General features: G+C 47.2%; 1 protein-coding gene across 3 annotated transcripts in view; it reads right to left on the bottom strand.

Moving 5' to 3' along the window:
- LOC119453052 (UNC93-like protein MFSD11) overlaps positions 1–14902 on the bottom strand; it is a 52763-nt gene extending 37861 nt beyond the window's left edge. For all 3 annotated transcript variants that reach the window (XM_049667493.1, XM_037715038.2, XM_037715037.1), the window contains exon 1: positions 14522–14902. In XM_049667493.1, the coding sequence (XP_049523450.1) occupies positions 14522–14608 (87 nt within the window). In that variant the 5' untranslated portion in view covers positions 14609–14902. The remainder of the gene's footprint in view (positions 1–14521) is intronic.
- Positions 14903–15222: the final 320 nt, after the last annotated feature.

Here is a 15222-nt window from a genome sequence, read left to right as displayed (position 1 = left end):
TCCATACCCTTGCAATTTCTTTTTTAATAATATCGCGCGAGCCTTGACCGCACGGCGTGTCAGCGGCCTTGTATAGCGGCGAATGGCGGTGGGATCGGTAACAGCCTATGCGCGGTCGCGCAAGGCAATTTCCAGTTCGAATGCCATCTGCTTCATTGTTCACTTCAGGAATGCCCCTCGCCGCTGTAAGGCGGCTGACAAACCGTGCGGTCGACGCTTGCGCGATAATATTCTTTTCAAAAAAATATCGGGCAAGTTTGCACTCGGTCGCGCACAGCTTAGGCACAGCGAAACTTGCGATCCTCACGTCTTGGTGGCTGCTACTGCTAGGTATTAAGTTGGTTGCTGCTAGGTCTTAACTTGGTTTAACTTAACTACGCATGTACGGAAGGTATTCTCGAGCGATCATTGTCGGAGGTACCTTCCCTTTCGTGAAATTTCGCGTGACTAGCGCTGGACGCGTCGGCGCCTACGAGCGACGGCGTTCCCGGCATGCCACAAACGCAGGCAGCCAGGCAGGAGCCGCGTCTGTGTTGGGCGAAGCGAGCGCGCACCTCTAGGCAACGCGAGCTGACGTCATCGCTACTGCGTCGGCGCATGCGCGGCTAGGCAACGCGGGCGGCGTCGGCAGCAGTTCTGCGCGTTGCCTCGTTGGTGCTGCTACAATTTCGTTCTCTCTCTCTATCTCGCTCTCATTTTCTTTTTTCCTCTCGCGAGCATTGCGCGCGCCGCGCGCATGCTCTCGTTCCCTCCCATGTCAAGGCAACATGTGCACGGCACGGAGAGGAGGCGATCGAGGCACACCCCGCTCCGCGAGGTGATTGCTAGGCAACGCAGCGACGTCATAGCTCGGCGAGGTTTTGCGGCAGCAGGCGGCACTTTTTACGGTTAGCTAGAACCGCTTCGCTGTTAAAAAATGGCAAGACTGTACAGGGTATCTGCAAGACGTACGCCTAACCACCAGGTCCATGCGTGCGTGCGTAGCTCAGAAGTGGTCGCCAAAGCAGGCTTCTCCGCAACAGCAGTGTTTGTAGGGAGAAGTTCGCTCCCACGATTCCCTTCATTTGAGTTACTGCCGATATAGTACCACGAGGACAATGATTTAGCTAAAAAAATACATTCAGTGGATGATTCAGCGGTAAATGCGAGAGAAATGCGTCAGCATTACATCGGAACCTCTTTGATGTTCCGGATACATGATTTAAACCCCGTTCACGACATTGCAAAGCGTTAATTGTTCAGGAGCTCACTGTATACCCGTGACCTCTACCATGCGACCGGCTTTCCACACTTCACATACACACATACACCTTTTTTGCCACTTTGACACTCCTGATGCTAACGCATCTAAAAAAAAAGTTCACTTCTGTGTTTTTCAACGTGCCAAAACCAAGCCACTACGGCGAATAAACCAGAATGTGTCGGAACTCTTCCGTTATATGACATTTCTTCGCGTGGAAAAGTGCCGCACCATAAGCAGTTTGTCTCGCTGCAAAAAAAAATAATAATAAATAAATAAAATAAATAAAAACAAAAATAAAATGCTGTGGTATATATAGCTCTGTGGCTACGACGCATGCGCTGCTGAGCACGAGGTCGCGGGTTCGAGCACGGCCACATGCATGTCGATGTGGGCTGAAATTTTTAATGGTGGTATACGATTTGACATGTATACGATTTAATGGTGGTATAATTAATCGTATAATGTGGTGGAAATTTTTAATGAGGTGCGCTCCACCATATACGGCGCGCCTTGCATGCATTAAAATCGAGGTTCTGGCACGTAGTAATTCATATTTTTGTTTTCGAAGATAATGTATTTCATGGAGAGTTACCGACACTTTTCCGTTTGGGATATATGGTTGTTTCAAACTTCTAGCCTCTATCGTGGGCCGATCCCCGCGAGAGAATGCAGTCTATAAAAATATGGGCCGATCCCGAAGGTGGTATGTACAGTCCGACGCTCTTGCTACTACCCCCCCCCCCCCTCTCCCCATCGCGCGAGGGTTGACGTGCTATAACCGGTGTCACACGGCCACTTTCGATCGCGATCGAACCCGATCCGGATCGAAATTATCGACAAGAGGCGATCGGCTCCCTTCCGCAGATTGAGCAACGAAGCCGACCGAGAAATTCGATCCGGAATCACGCTCGCGATCAAAAGTGCGCCGTGTGACACGCGTATTACAGAGTGCCGCACGCAGTGACTCCGCCTTCAGCACGTGGAGTATAGCGGGGAAATTTCAGTATACATCGGGGGAGTGGCACGGAATGGGACCGGCACTTTCTCGCTCGCTATACTTGCCTTCGCGATGCCGTGCCGCGCCCAAAGAGATTCCTTACCGGAGCGGACTTTGAAGAGCGGGGAAAAAAAAAAAAAACGAAAACGTGCCGAAGGGTGCCAGGCGTCATTATATGTGCAAGCACTCAAGAGAGTTATAGTAGGCGACTCCACCTTCAAGTACCGTCGATTAAACATTGTTCCTCCAGTACGGCTCTCGCCATAACTTCATACGGTTCATATACATCATACTGTAATCCCAGACTTTTCCGGGAATCTGCTATTGTCTTTCATCGATTTCAACTAGAGAATACATCGTCTTCCAAATTGTTTTCTTTCGGTAAGTTTTGCGCAGGATGATAAGAGTGCAGAACAGACCCGCACGCGCGATTTCGCTATGCGCCGCTTCGCCAGTTGTCGCAATAAACGGTAATGCGATAACCGTGTACGCCGTGCACCGGCTGAAATTAACCCTCTATTAACGACGTTACCAGAGCTATTCATAGTATAACGTCAGCCATTACCGCTATATAGGACGTCCCTATCGCTTGCTCTCAATATTGTATAAAATATTCACCAAGGTAATTTCAAATAGAATCAGGGCAACACTTGAGTTCAGCCATCCAAGAGAACATGCTGGCTTCAGGAAGGGATATTCTACGATTGATCATATCCATGTCATCAACCAGGTAATGGAGAAATATGCGGAGTACAATCAACCTCTCTACATGGCTTTTCATAGATTATGAAAAAGCATTTGATTCGGTAGAGATACCAGCAGTCATAGAGGCATTACGTACAAGGAGTACAGGATGCATACGTGAATATATTGGCAAATATCTACAAGGATTGCACAGCAACCTTGGTTCTCCACAAGAAAAGTAGAAAAATACCTATCAAGGAAGGAGCCAGGCAAGGAGACAGAATCTCCCCAATGCATGCTTAGAAGTAGTATTCAAGCTCTTAGACTGGGAAGGCTTAGGAGTTAGAATCAACGGCGAATATCTCAGCAACCTTCGGTTTGCAGATGCCATTGCCCTATTCAGCAACAATGGGGACGAATTACAGCAAATAATTGAGGACCTTAACCGAGAAGGTGTAATAGTGGGGTTGAAGATTAATATGCAGAAGACAAAGATAATGTTCAATAGCCTGGCAAGGGAACAAGAATTCACGATCGCCAGTCAGCCTCTAGAGTCTGCAAAGGAGTACGTTCATCTAGGTCAATTACTCACAGGGGACCCTGATCATGAGAAAGAAACTTACAGAAGAATAACATTGGGCTGGAGTGCATACGGCAGGCATTACCAAATCCTGACTTGGAGATTATCACTGTCGTTGAAAAGAAAAGAGTACAATAATTGCATTCTACCGGTGCTAACTTATGGGGCAGAAACTTGGAGGTTAACAAAGAAGCTCGAGAACAAGTTAAGGACCGCACAAAGAGCGATGAAAAAAAAATGTTAGGCCTAACGTTAAGAGACAGGAAGAGAGCGGTGTGGATCAGAGAACTAACGGGGATAGCCGATATTCTAGTTGACATTAAGAGGGAAAAGTGGAGCTGGGCAGGCCATGTAATGCGTAGGATGGATAACCGGTGGCCCATTCGAGTTACAGAATGGATACCAAGAGAAGGGAAGCGCAGTCGAGGACGGCAGAAAACTAGGTGAGGTGATGAAGTTAGGAAATTTGCAGGCGCAAGTTGGAATCAGATAGCGCAAGACAGGGGTAATTGGAGATCACAGGGAGAGGCCTTCGTCCTGCAGTGGACATAAATACAGGCTGATGATGATGATGAGGAGGAGGAGGACGTCTCGAGGAGTACCCGCGTGTTAATCGGTAACAACGTGAAGCGCACTGGCGCCGGGAGAGAACGGTGCAGTTATCCCACATAAAAAAAAAAAAAAATACACCGTAAAATCATTTACACCCTTAAACGTGAACAAGGGTGTAAATAGGTCCATAATTTACACACTTGCATCCAAGGAAGTGGATAAGGGTGTAAATAGGTCCATTCACCAAAGAAGGGTGTAAGCCTGTAAATATATCCTTAACTCACACCCTTACATCAAAGAAGGGTGAGTTTTGAACCTACTAACACCCTTATTAGGCGTAAATATCACTCAAAAAAGGTGTAAGGGTGCCCTTCTTGGGTGTAAAGATGTGAGCTAAGGACCTAATTACACCCTTATCCACTTTCTCTGGGTGTAAGGGTGCGAAATATGAACCTATTTACACCCTTATTCCCCTTTAAAGGTGTAAATTATATTTTACGGTGTATTTTCTCACACCCTTTCACCCAAGCAGGGAGTTACGGACATATTTTACACCTATTCTTCACTTGAAAGGGCGTAAATTATTTTAAAATCACTCCCATGCACGCGGTTCCCGTCGCTTCAAGCAAACCCGCCTTCGAAAGGACGCCTCAAAACTTGCGTGCGCTGAACCACGGAGCCTACGTTTACAAACAGGACGCTCTTGCGCGCGCACGTTACAGTACGTCTTCGCGCGCGGAAACGTACAACTGTGACAGCGGAACGATTCCACCACGCATATAGCGCGATCGAAAAAAGAGAATCAGAAGAGCGGTATGCTCGTCATCATAATAGCGGCCCATTAATGACGCGCGCGCGCATCCTAGAGTCGTTTGTCATCCAGGTCGATCGGTGCATAAACGATACAACGATGGCAGGGACGTGCGCGCTAGCGGGAAGGGGGGGGGGGGGGGTTTGTTGTCATCGGTGCGTGGGACATACCGATACGCGTGCATGTATTTATATCGCACGTGGGTCTATATATATGAGTGCACGTAAATACAACCACGCGCAAAACATTCGTCCGCGTTCATAACGGGGCACCGCGCGACAGAGCCGTGACACAGATATACCGGGCGCCTTTCGCGCGTTCGCCACAGCGGAGAGGACGGGAATTCCCGACCCCGACTGCATGCACGACGTGCCTCGCCGCGATCGATACGCCTTTCCGACAACCTCCAACGGCCGAGATGGCAGGCGCATAAACGGGTTAATTGCATGGCATACGCTTTGACGCCAGCTTCTCGACACACCCCCGGATGCAGTGCAGGCGTGTATAAAGCGCTGCGCAAACCCGCGGCGGTATGCGCCGCTTTACGCATGTATAATAAGTATTGCCTAATCCTATCGCGCGATTGGTGAAATTCTTGGGTGAAATTTACGCCCAAGAAGGGTGTTAACAAGTTCATAGCTCACACCCCTTCTTGGGTGAATGGACCTATTTACACCCTTATACACTTTCTTTGGTGAAAGGGTTAGAGTTACGGACCTATTTACACCATTATTTCGTCGCATGAAACGTTGCGCCATGTGGACGGTAGGCGGCAAGGATTCGTCAATGCACGACTTATAGGTGTATACTCTGTGGAGGGTATAGAGGGCCGATTCGCCAGAACCCAACGTGTAGCTGCATGCGATTAGACGCGCTACGAGCACTGCGGAACGGCTGGATCCGGAGCTTGCCTTCAGCCCGATAGCCTCCCCCAGGGTGTAACCCCACAATTGACATGGACACTGAGTTTCCGCCATATTGTCAAATTCGTCGTCTTGTCGGCTCTGATAGGCTCACAGGACATGCTATATATATATATATATATATATATATATATATATATATATATATATATATATATATATATACGCCCTCTCTTATTGACTCAAGAATGGGCGGCACTTGACAGTGCTTTCCAGAATAGTACCAATATAGCATCTTCGACATGTATTAACTGCATATATATTTTTTTCTCCGTCTTAAATTCCAGGAAGGCGCTCTGAATCCCCAAAAAATGAAAAAATTGAATTGAATTCTGAGGTTTTATGTGCACCAAAACCGTGAGGCACGCCGTATAGTGGGGGGATTCCCGATTAATTTCGCACACTTGAGGTTTTTTTTTTTTTTAACGTGCACCCAATGCACAATACACAATGCGTTTTTTTTTTTACGCCCCCATTGAAATGCGGCCGCCGTGGCCGGGATTCGAACTCGCGACCTCGTGCTTAGCAGCACAACACCATGGCCGCTAAGGCAACGCGCGGCGGGTCAGAAAAATTAAAAATACGCAGCAAGCGTCAAAGCACCCTAGAAAATTTATGCATTACAGTCGACTCTCGTTAATTCGAGCCCTACAGTGGACCGCAAGTTGTGGTCGAATCATCCGGAAGGTCGAATTAACAACAGACCTAAACACTGTCATCGAAGAAAATCCTCAGAGCAGACAACGCCCAGGCCAAAGTGCGAGTTATAATTATCGCTGCAGGACAGGTTGCTATATATACGTGTACCGTCGCTGTTGCTACTTAACTCCTTTTGTACCGCGCCCATTGGGCATGGTTAGCCCTCTATCGATGGTTTGAAACGCCGCTTCCGAGACCTTCCGCGCCACTCACGGACATACTGCGCTATTGGACGTGAAGGAGGAGAACTATATTTTGGTTTTCTAAGCAGTTCGCTTTTTTTCCCGCGAGGCGGTGATTTTTAAACGCGCTCCGAAGTTTCGCGATCGTCAAAGGAGAACGAAAAAATAGCCGCCCGCTATCGATGGTTTGAAAGCCGCTTTCGAGACCTCCCGCGCAGCTCACGGACAGACTGCGCCATCGGACGTGAAAGAGGAGAAACTATATTTTTGTTTTCTAAGCAGTTCGTTTTTTTTTTCCACGGAGCGGTGATTTTTAAACGCACTCCGAAGTTTCGCGATCGTCAAAGCACAACGCAAAAATGTCCGGCTCCGGAAACGGCGCACCGCTTCGGGAGATCGCAGATATCGCGATTCCGCTGCCTCGGCGGCTGATGTTATCGATCCATCGAATAGCAGCGAGACAGAGGACGATGACTTTTCGTCGGACTTTGAGTCTGAAAGCGACGATGACGACGCAAACCAGCCCGGAACATCGTTGGCCGCAGCTCGGCTCGCCCAAATGTAGTGTTTGCAGTTATATTTTTGGAGCGAAATGAATTTTTTTTCAAATTTTTTTTCGGAGATAGTGCCTAATGGACGGCAATACGTTTTGTATATCTCATAATTTTCGTAACATTTTTTTCTTAGTATATACAAGCGTGTCTTTACAAACTTTGTTCAATTTTATCGCACAATCTTGATTTTAACAGTTTATATCTTTTTATGGCATATATCTCGTTAACAAAACTTTTATGCGTGAAAAGTGCATTCATTTTGCTTTCTGTTTATGTATTACATTAAATATTGAGTGCAGTAGTTCCCTCAGAAAAAAAAAGAACATCTGCCGTAACATACAAAAACACCTATTTGCCCCATGGTAGGGAAAGGGTTAATCAGTAGCGACGTATGCTGAATTTCTCGTGTTTTCAAATTTAATTTAGTAACAGCTGCGCACACGAGGAGCCAGTTGGGGTAAAACTCACTGAAGTGGCATGTTTTTGTGTTTAAAATAAACGAGCTGTCCTTACATATTGACACGCGTGGTCTATAGGCAGACGACGACGACGATGGAGGGCATGAACGGACTCCCGTCTAGTGGGTCAGTGGGTAGTGAACGGACTCCGTCTAGTGATGCACCGGTACCTTCAATTGCGTTCGAATTAAGCGAAATATCGAATAAGCCGAGGTTAAGTAATCGGTAGTCCACACTATGCTTGTTTCTGCGAACCAGTTTCGGCTAAGGTACTCAGCAAGTGGACGCGTCATGACACAATCACTCCGTTCATGCGATAACTATATAGTTTCCACACACGCGCAGCACTCTTGTTCATCCTTTCATGTGCAACGTTATCTATACCTAGCTTATTGCTACACCACGTTGGTAAATTGTCATGATGGCCTGCTTACACGTGACCGCCTTTCGCGTAGTGACGTCACGCTGCATACGTCTCCCGGCATACAAAGCTGAAGCTGGTTCATAGAAAAGCAGTCGAACCCGGATATAACGAATTATTGCGTATAACGAACAGCAGTAAAATCCCCTCGAAAATTTTTGTATATATTTTTTCAATTTTATGCATCGAATTACCCATATACCAAACTTTTTTGTCATCCCCTTCAGATGCGATATATTCGGGTTCGATTCCGAACTATTCGGACCACTCTATGAGGCTTGTATAGTAGTCTTTCTGGGGATTTCGAGTCTAGGACCCCCAAGTGACGCAAACAAATGAGAATTAAGTCTAAAAGGTCATCTCAATACCACCTTTTCGAACTCCTATAGCGTCAACTATAACGTTTCGAACGTCGACCGTACTTAGATAAGAAAAAAAAATTAAAGCCAGGAAGACTTCCCTTAACGTACGGCACTGTACCGGTTTGAAACAATCGCATGCGGTGGAACCACGTACGACGGCTTATCAGTACCGCGTCACCTCATTTTTTTTCCTTCTTCTACCGACCGACTATCTCGGTAATGGACGTACTCAAATGAAAGCGATAGTGCTGAGCATGCAGGCACGTTATCGAGAGCGCGAAATGTGTCACACGTGCGCGCGTCTCCTGAAGGAGGTCCTCGATCGCTTCCGCGCGTTCTACGGCAGCGATGACCGTGTGAACAGCGACGCGCCGTTGACACCATTACGGAGAGATAACCCACCACTGCAGTTACGTATATACGCTAAGAGCGCAAGAAACATTATTCGAAATTAAAATATGTCCGTTTTAGGTGCCAAAACCACCATCTGATTACGAGGTACGCCGTATAGCGGGGGGACTCTGGATTAAATTGGACCACCTGGGGTTCTTTAAAGTGCACCCAATGCACGGTACATGGCGCTTTTTTTTTTTTTTTAAAGATCCCATCACATCATTTAGCTCCAATGCCAGGTTTCGGCGCGATGTTTAAAAAAATATAGAGATTTTGCCTTACTTTGGCCAATGAACTTTTGTTTTTTCAACTCAATGAGTGAAAACGATCTTTTGAAACGATTCTTTACAAGCCAATGCTATAATTCTATAATTGAACGCTGGGGCTTATACCGTCCACTTTAAGTGAAGCTAAAGAAAAACGTTGCGTTAGGTTAAATCAGTAAATAGCATTTATGGAATACATATATCATAAGAAGCCAACAAACAATATGATATGATCAATAAATATATGTGCGGCCGAGCAAGTGCCCATTGCCTTGGCCCTCCTGGACGACCAACATGCCAATGTCTTCAGCGACTCCGCGCCTTCAGCTTTGGCGCCGTGTAAGCCTACCGCATCCTCGACTGCAAAAGCATCGCCACCCACACTCTCACGTGGTTCCCCGCTCACATGTGATCCATCATGGGAGGCCCCACAAACCTCAACGAGCTGGCCCACTCCAAGGCGCGAGGTCTCACTTTCCGCTACCATGGAGAACTCCCCGGCCGGCCCGTAGTGGTGGAGAACAGAGATCAACCGACCACATATAACGAAATTACGCAGCATTTTTATCTCGGCAGGAGAGACTTTCCCCTTCCTCACAAGAAGTTAAATAGAGTGCAGGCATTGACCCTGAGATCATTGACCCTCAGAGAGTGCAGGCATTGACCCTCAGCCGTCAAATCCGAGGCGCAGTCAGGCGCAATTTTCGTCGACTGTATCAGGATGGCGCAGTTAATTCCATTTGGCGCACTTTGGCGCAGTTGGCGCAGGAGTGGAATCACTGCACATGCATAAATATATACGGCAATTTCCGCTCATGGGACGCCAACGCCGGACGCGGACACCGGATTTTCTGCGACACGGGCCCCCTAACGCTGTCGCGTTAAAAAAAAAAAAAAAAAGCAGTAGAAGTAATCTGCTTTGGAAGCGGGAGCCTGACGTCAGGCAGCCAACCTCGGCAGGCCAACTTCGTCTGACGTAACGGTTTTATTCTGACGCCACCCCCTCCTCTCCTTCGGGGCCCACCTGTACGTTGACTATTGGGAAATAGGCCCACATCGTTTGTCGGCCCTTTGACGGCATCGTTTGGTTCGTGGTATTCCTTAGTGACGCCCTCCGCCCGTTCGGCGGCTAGAAATTACCGCTTGCCTATCACGTGGCTGCAGTGTACTAGAATATCAATACAATGTAAAATGGCGAAGGCCTACTTCCCAGAAGCCCTGCTTTAGTTCTTACAGCGGAGCTGTATATGACTAGGAAGCCGAAATTTCTTCCGTCTCCGTCGACAGAAAATATAACCAATCACAGCGGAAGACACGCACCGCGTGCGCCGCTGGGTTCCTTGCAACACCACTGGATGGCGCTGCCGCGGAGGCGCCGGCCGTGCGGGGGAAATAAATAAAAATGAACCAGAAAGCTCGCCTTCGCGCACAGCGTTCGCCGCCAACGTTTACGCGGTTGCACAAGCTGCAGTTGCTGGGAAGCGGCAACTGTAGCATACGAAGCAGGGAGTGACGTCACTACACTTTCATATGTAAAAGTAGAACCCACCGAACAAATGACACCCGCCGGGGTGGCTCAGTCAGCTAAGGCGTTGCGCTGCTGAGCACGAGGTCGCGGGATCGAATCCCGGCCCCGGCGGCCGCATTTCTATGGAGGCGAAATGCGAAAACGCCCGTGTGCTTGCGTTGTAGTGCACGTTAAAGAACCCCAGGTGGTCAAAATTAATCCGGAGCCCTCCACTACGGCGTGCCTCATAATCGGAACTGGTTTTGGCACGTAAAACCCCAGAAAGAAGAAGAACAAGAGGAGAGAATAAACTTTATTGTACGAAGAGTGGTCGGTGTGGTTATTCTCGGGTGGAGCCCTCTTGTAGAGCCCCACTGGCCGCGGCGGCTCGCCGGGCCTGGTCCAGGGTCGCCAGTTTGCCTCCCAGTGCCAGCTCGGAAAGTCGAATGACTTCATTCGTGTTGTGATCGCGCTATGGAAAGGTCACGCATAGTTAGGACTCCGAAGAGCAGCGTCAATATGCCCAACGGCGTCGTGCTAAGACTCGGCAGAACCCAGTTCAAGCCTCAAGGTTACGTCCCAGTAGGTCTATCGGATCAGGTGATGCCACAGCTTCGCTGACCAACCACCTTCACCGCGTGAATTGGAGCCCAGCTTCACAGCGAAGCTGTTAGCCTCTAGTTGGTCGGGATTTTTCGTCGGCTCGTGCTCACCCAAAAACAGGACCTTAAGTGAACTGTGCAAGACAACATAGACTATATATTTTTTTTCCTGTGGCGCATAAAGCGCCTGCCCTGCATCAAAAGGGACTAGGAACAAATTTACTTACTTACTTACTTACTTACTTCAGATAGACCTCAAACGCGCCTGCTGGAAAAGGGCTTTGTCTGAGTTTCCGCCGTAACAGAATTACGTTTTCTCGTATACTCGAATTACAACCCGAAGCTATCATATCTGCGGCTTAATTGTGTGTTTAAGTCGTACTTTACGAATTGTCTGACGCAATTTGAAAATTTCAATTAGTTCATTAAGGCACTTTGGCTTGGCGCAGTGCGTAGAATAATGAGAATGTATGGTGCCCTTCCGCGCACAGTGCGTGCGCGCGTGACCTACGCGTGTATACACAATGTATCTGTCCTTAATGCGCGGGGACGCTGTGCCCGCTCGCATCTCTCGCGCAGCGTGTGCCTGCGACCGTAATCGACATTATATGGCAAACGCTGTCCAAACGAAAAGTATTAAATCAGCAGTTTGTGGTTGTCTATAACGTCGCTTTGTGGTGGTGGTGCTTGTCTGAAACGTCGTCTGACGTCGGCAACAGCTTCGCGGTACATCCACTTTCACAGGGTGGAATGGAGGCGGATTTTTACTTTACGACCACGTGGTTCAACAATTGTCACGTGACGCTCCCCCTCCGCCATCTGCCACGGGTAGCTCCAAGGTTGTATGAATGCACTGCGTTGAGATGAGATACTCAGCTGCTGCGCGGAGGAAAACAACTTTACTGCCTATAAAAGGCTGCGGAAGGTGTACATCACACTGACACAGTGGTCTTCGAAACTGGTAGTCTTTTTTTTAATTATTATTAAGTAGGGATGGTGGCTATAGAGTTTTTTTTCACGACACTTCATAGCATTGGAATCTATTCGCTTATATTTTCACTGGATGAAATTATTACATGGTACAGCAAGCTATAACAACACTTCATTGCCTTCCCTGGCTTGCGAGTCTAGATGCGTTAAGCGTGTAGAAATTTTGTCAAATGTTTATTAAGAATAAAATAGCAATAATAATTCAACAAGGTCAGTCATACACCACGTTGCGCTGCCGTTTCATATCTTGCTTACATAAATTTTTCTCTTGCAAAAAAAAAAAAAAAAAAAAAAAAAACATGCATGACATCGAATTTAATTTCAACAGAAAGTATATTAAATGCAACAAGGACCGTCAATAGAACTTGAAAATAATTTTATACTATAAGGTCTTCTGTATGTGTTTGTGCACCGACGTGCGAGTTCTACGCAACAAAATGATACATTTCGTGCGCTTTAGTTTCTTTACTGATTTCTGGGTAAAAATAGGCTAAGACTGTCGATAGTGTGAAGCCACTTAATTGTTCAATTGTTTAGGTTTATGGATATGCAACCCTATTCTGTCGTTATACCGGTCAGTGTTTTGCATTGTGTCGCTGCTTCTACATTGACTAAATCATTTTTGATTTGTAGTATTTTAATATAGATATATTGAAGTTTTACGTGCCGAAACCTCGATCTGATTACAAGGCATACAAATATATATATATATATATATATATATATATATATATATATATATATATATATATATATATATATATTAATCCGCGGCTATACAGAGCAACCGATGACGTCAGGCTAATTTTAGGGTTTGAAAGTAGGCAGATTGAGTCTCTGCTTACTTTTGAACGAAATGCAATCATTTTTTTTCTTATCGGTAATCAATTAACTACCGCCGCGGACACGCGTTAAGAACATCTATGCCATCACGAAAATCGCGCTAGTGGGTGAAGTTCAGGGCGGCTAGAGTGTACTAGAACTAGTACACTGTACACTCTATATAGTGCGGCATCGCTACCTGCAGCCTTTATATAGCAAATACAGGAACACTATGACGGCTTTCAATTTTGCGCGCCTTCTGGCTTACCTACCTTCGTTCGCATCGGTTCATTGAACAATTAGTGCGTGATCTATCAAACCGTTATTAATAGTATTATTCAATGTATGTTTGGTTAAGGTATTATATATCTTTAGTACCGTTTAAAGCCAATCAGTCGGGTCGGATCAGCTGAGTCGGTTCGGGTGGGATTGTTCGGAAGGGTCGGATCGTATCGGCCGCTCAGAGGTCGGATGGGTCGACTGCATCGGCAGTGTCGGTTCGGGCGCGATCGCGGTTGGGTCGGGTCAGATCGGTTGGTCGACAGTTGCATTTCTTTGGCGAAGCGGGAACGTTGGAAGTGACCCATCGTAAGCCGGGCGCAAATTAACGGACAAAGACAAAGGCAGTTTTCCAACAGACGAAATTTCCGTCTGCTTTTGATGAAAATGGCTTCTCATATGCTGCGTAAGAAGTAGCGTGTCAATCTTGCTTCACATTATATTATCATCTCCCCTCTCCATAAAGATAGCACGTATAGTTCGCGGTCACACTATGATGGCAGTATGCGCTGTCTCAGAGCGAGAGTATGCACAAGTGCAGCAATTTCACTGCTGTGAGCATTGATAAAGAGAAGCTGCAGTTCATGCAATGGCAGGTGCGTTATACCCATTGCGCCATTCGCACGCCTTGGCTTAATAAACGCTTATCACATTCTGATTGCGAGGAACCCCCATGCTGCAGCGTCGCACCCCCCCACCTATGGAAAAGAAAACAAAAACAAACCGCGCAGTGCATTTTCGCCGAAACCGAAACCCCGGCCCTCAACGGGGGGCCCCACGTACACATTACGTGCAAGAATGCAGTAAGATTTCAGGGCAACAGGTTATAAGTGGCACGTGACAAAACTCGTTCGAGGCGTCCTTCTAACGCAACAGCTAGGTATTTGAGGTGCGCGCACGCGAGTTTTTTCTTTAGATTTACGTGCCGTACTATCAAGGCACATCAAATTACTGCGACTCACTCGCGATCCGAGCGCGCTTAATTCTAAAGCAATACATGGGGTGTGGAAACGTTCCCGCTGGAAAATCCTCGTGCAGCTGTCATCTGCGAGTCCGTAAAGCGACGGACAATAACAACACCACAATAACACCTAGAGGTGCGCAAACTCGCGGATGTGTCGCGAAGGAGCGGCAATTTCATCCATCCAGAAGCGGAACAGTTGACGGAGATGTAGTATAGTACAATGTCAATTTACCTGTATTAGGCCGCCCGTCTGAAAAGCGGTGAAGATGAACATGAAGGCGAAGCCGAGGAGGATAACGTTGAACATCCGCACGTTCATCGTGGCAAGTGTTTGTGGTTAGCGCAGTGTGGCGGCGAATTCCAGCGGTGGCTGACCGACCGGGTGAGCTTGACCTGGCTCGGGGGCGGAATATCAGCAACGGAGATGCTCCACAAACATATGATCGGGTCGTGGGAGAACAAGAGAGAGTTCTCCGGCGCTGGGCATGCCTCCCCGATTGCGTGGGTCGAACGCCTCGAGTCACGATAACACATGCGCATGCACGCTTTCCACAGCGAGCGGCGACGTTACAGGCAGCGACGATACCCTGGCGGCACTGAACAACACTGACGCCGCCGTGTCAGATAAAAATCTGTGTTTTGTCATTTTTGTCATGTTATGGTTTCGTCCGTAGGCTTTCTTGTAACACTAGTTGCACGACCCTATAGCAACCACAAGTCGGTAAGTGACACACTTATTGACTCGTAATTTAATCACTTACAGATTGTCGCGCCACCTATGAGTTAAAGGTAAGCTAATATATTACGTTAAATAAACTGTTTTTGTTTCATTGTTTATGCTTGAGTTCAACGTAGATGCCAGTTTAATTTGTTAGTTTGCGGTTTATTTTGAATGATGGTTGATGTGTAAGGTGGATTTTCACAACCGAGGTA

This window comes from Dermacentor silvarum, chromosome 5, assembly GCF_013339745.2.
Source record: "Dermacentor silvarum isolate Dsil-2018 chromosome 5, BIME_Dsil_1.4, whole genome shotgun sequence".
Lineage (NCBI taxonomy): Eukaryota > Metazoa > Arthropoda > Arachnida > Ixodida > Ixodidae > Dermacentor > Dermacentor silvarum.
The sequence above is the reverse complement of the archived record's forward strand: the minus strand, read 5'-3'. Positions and strand labels throughout refer to the sequence as shown.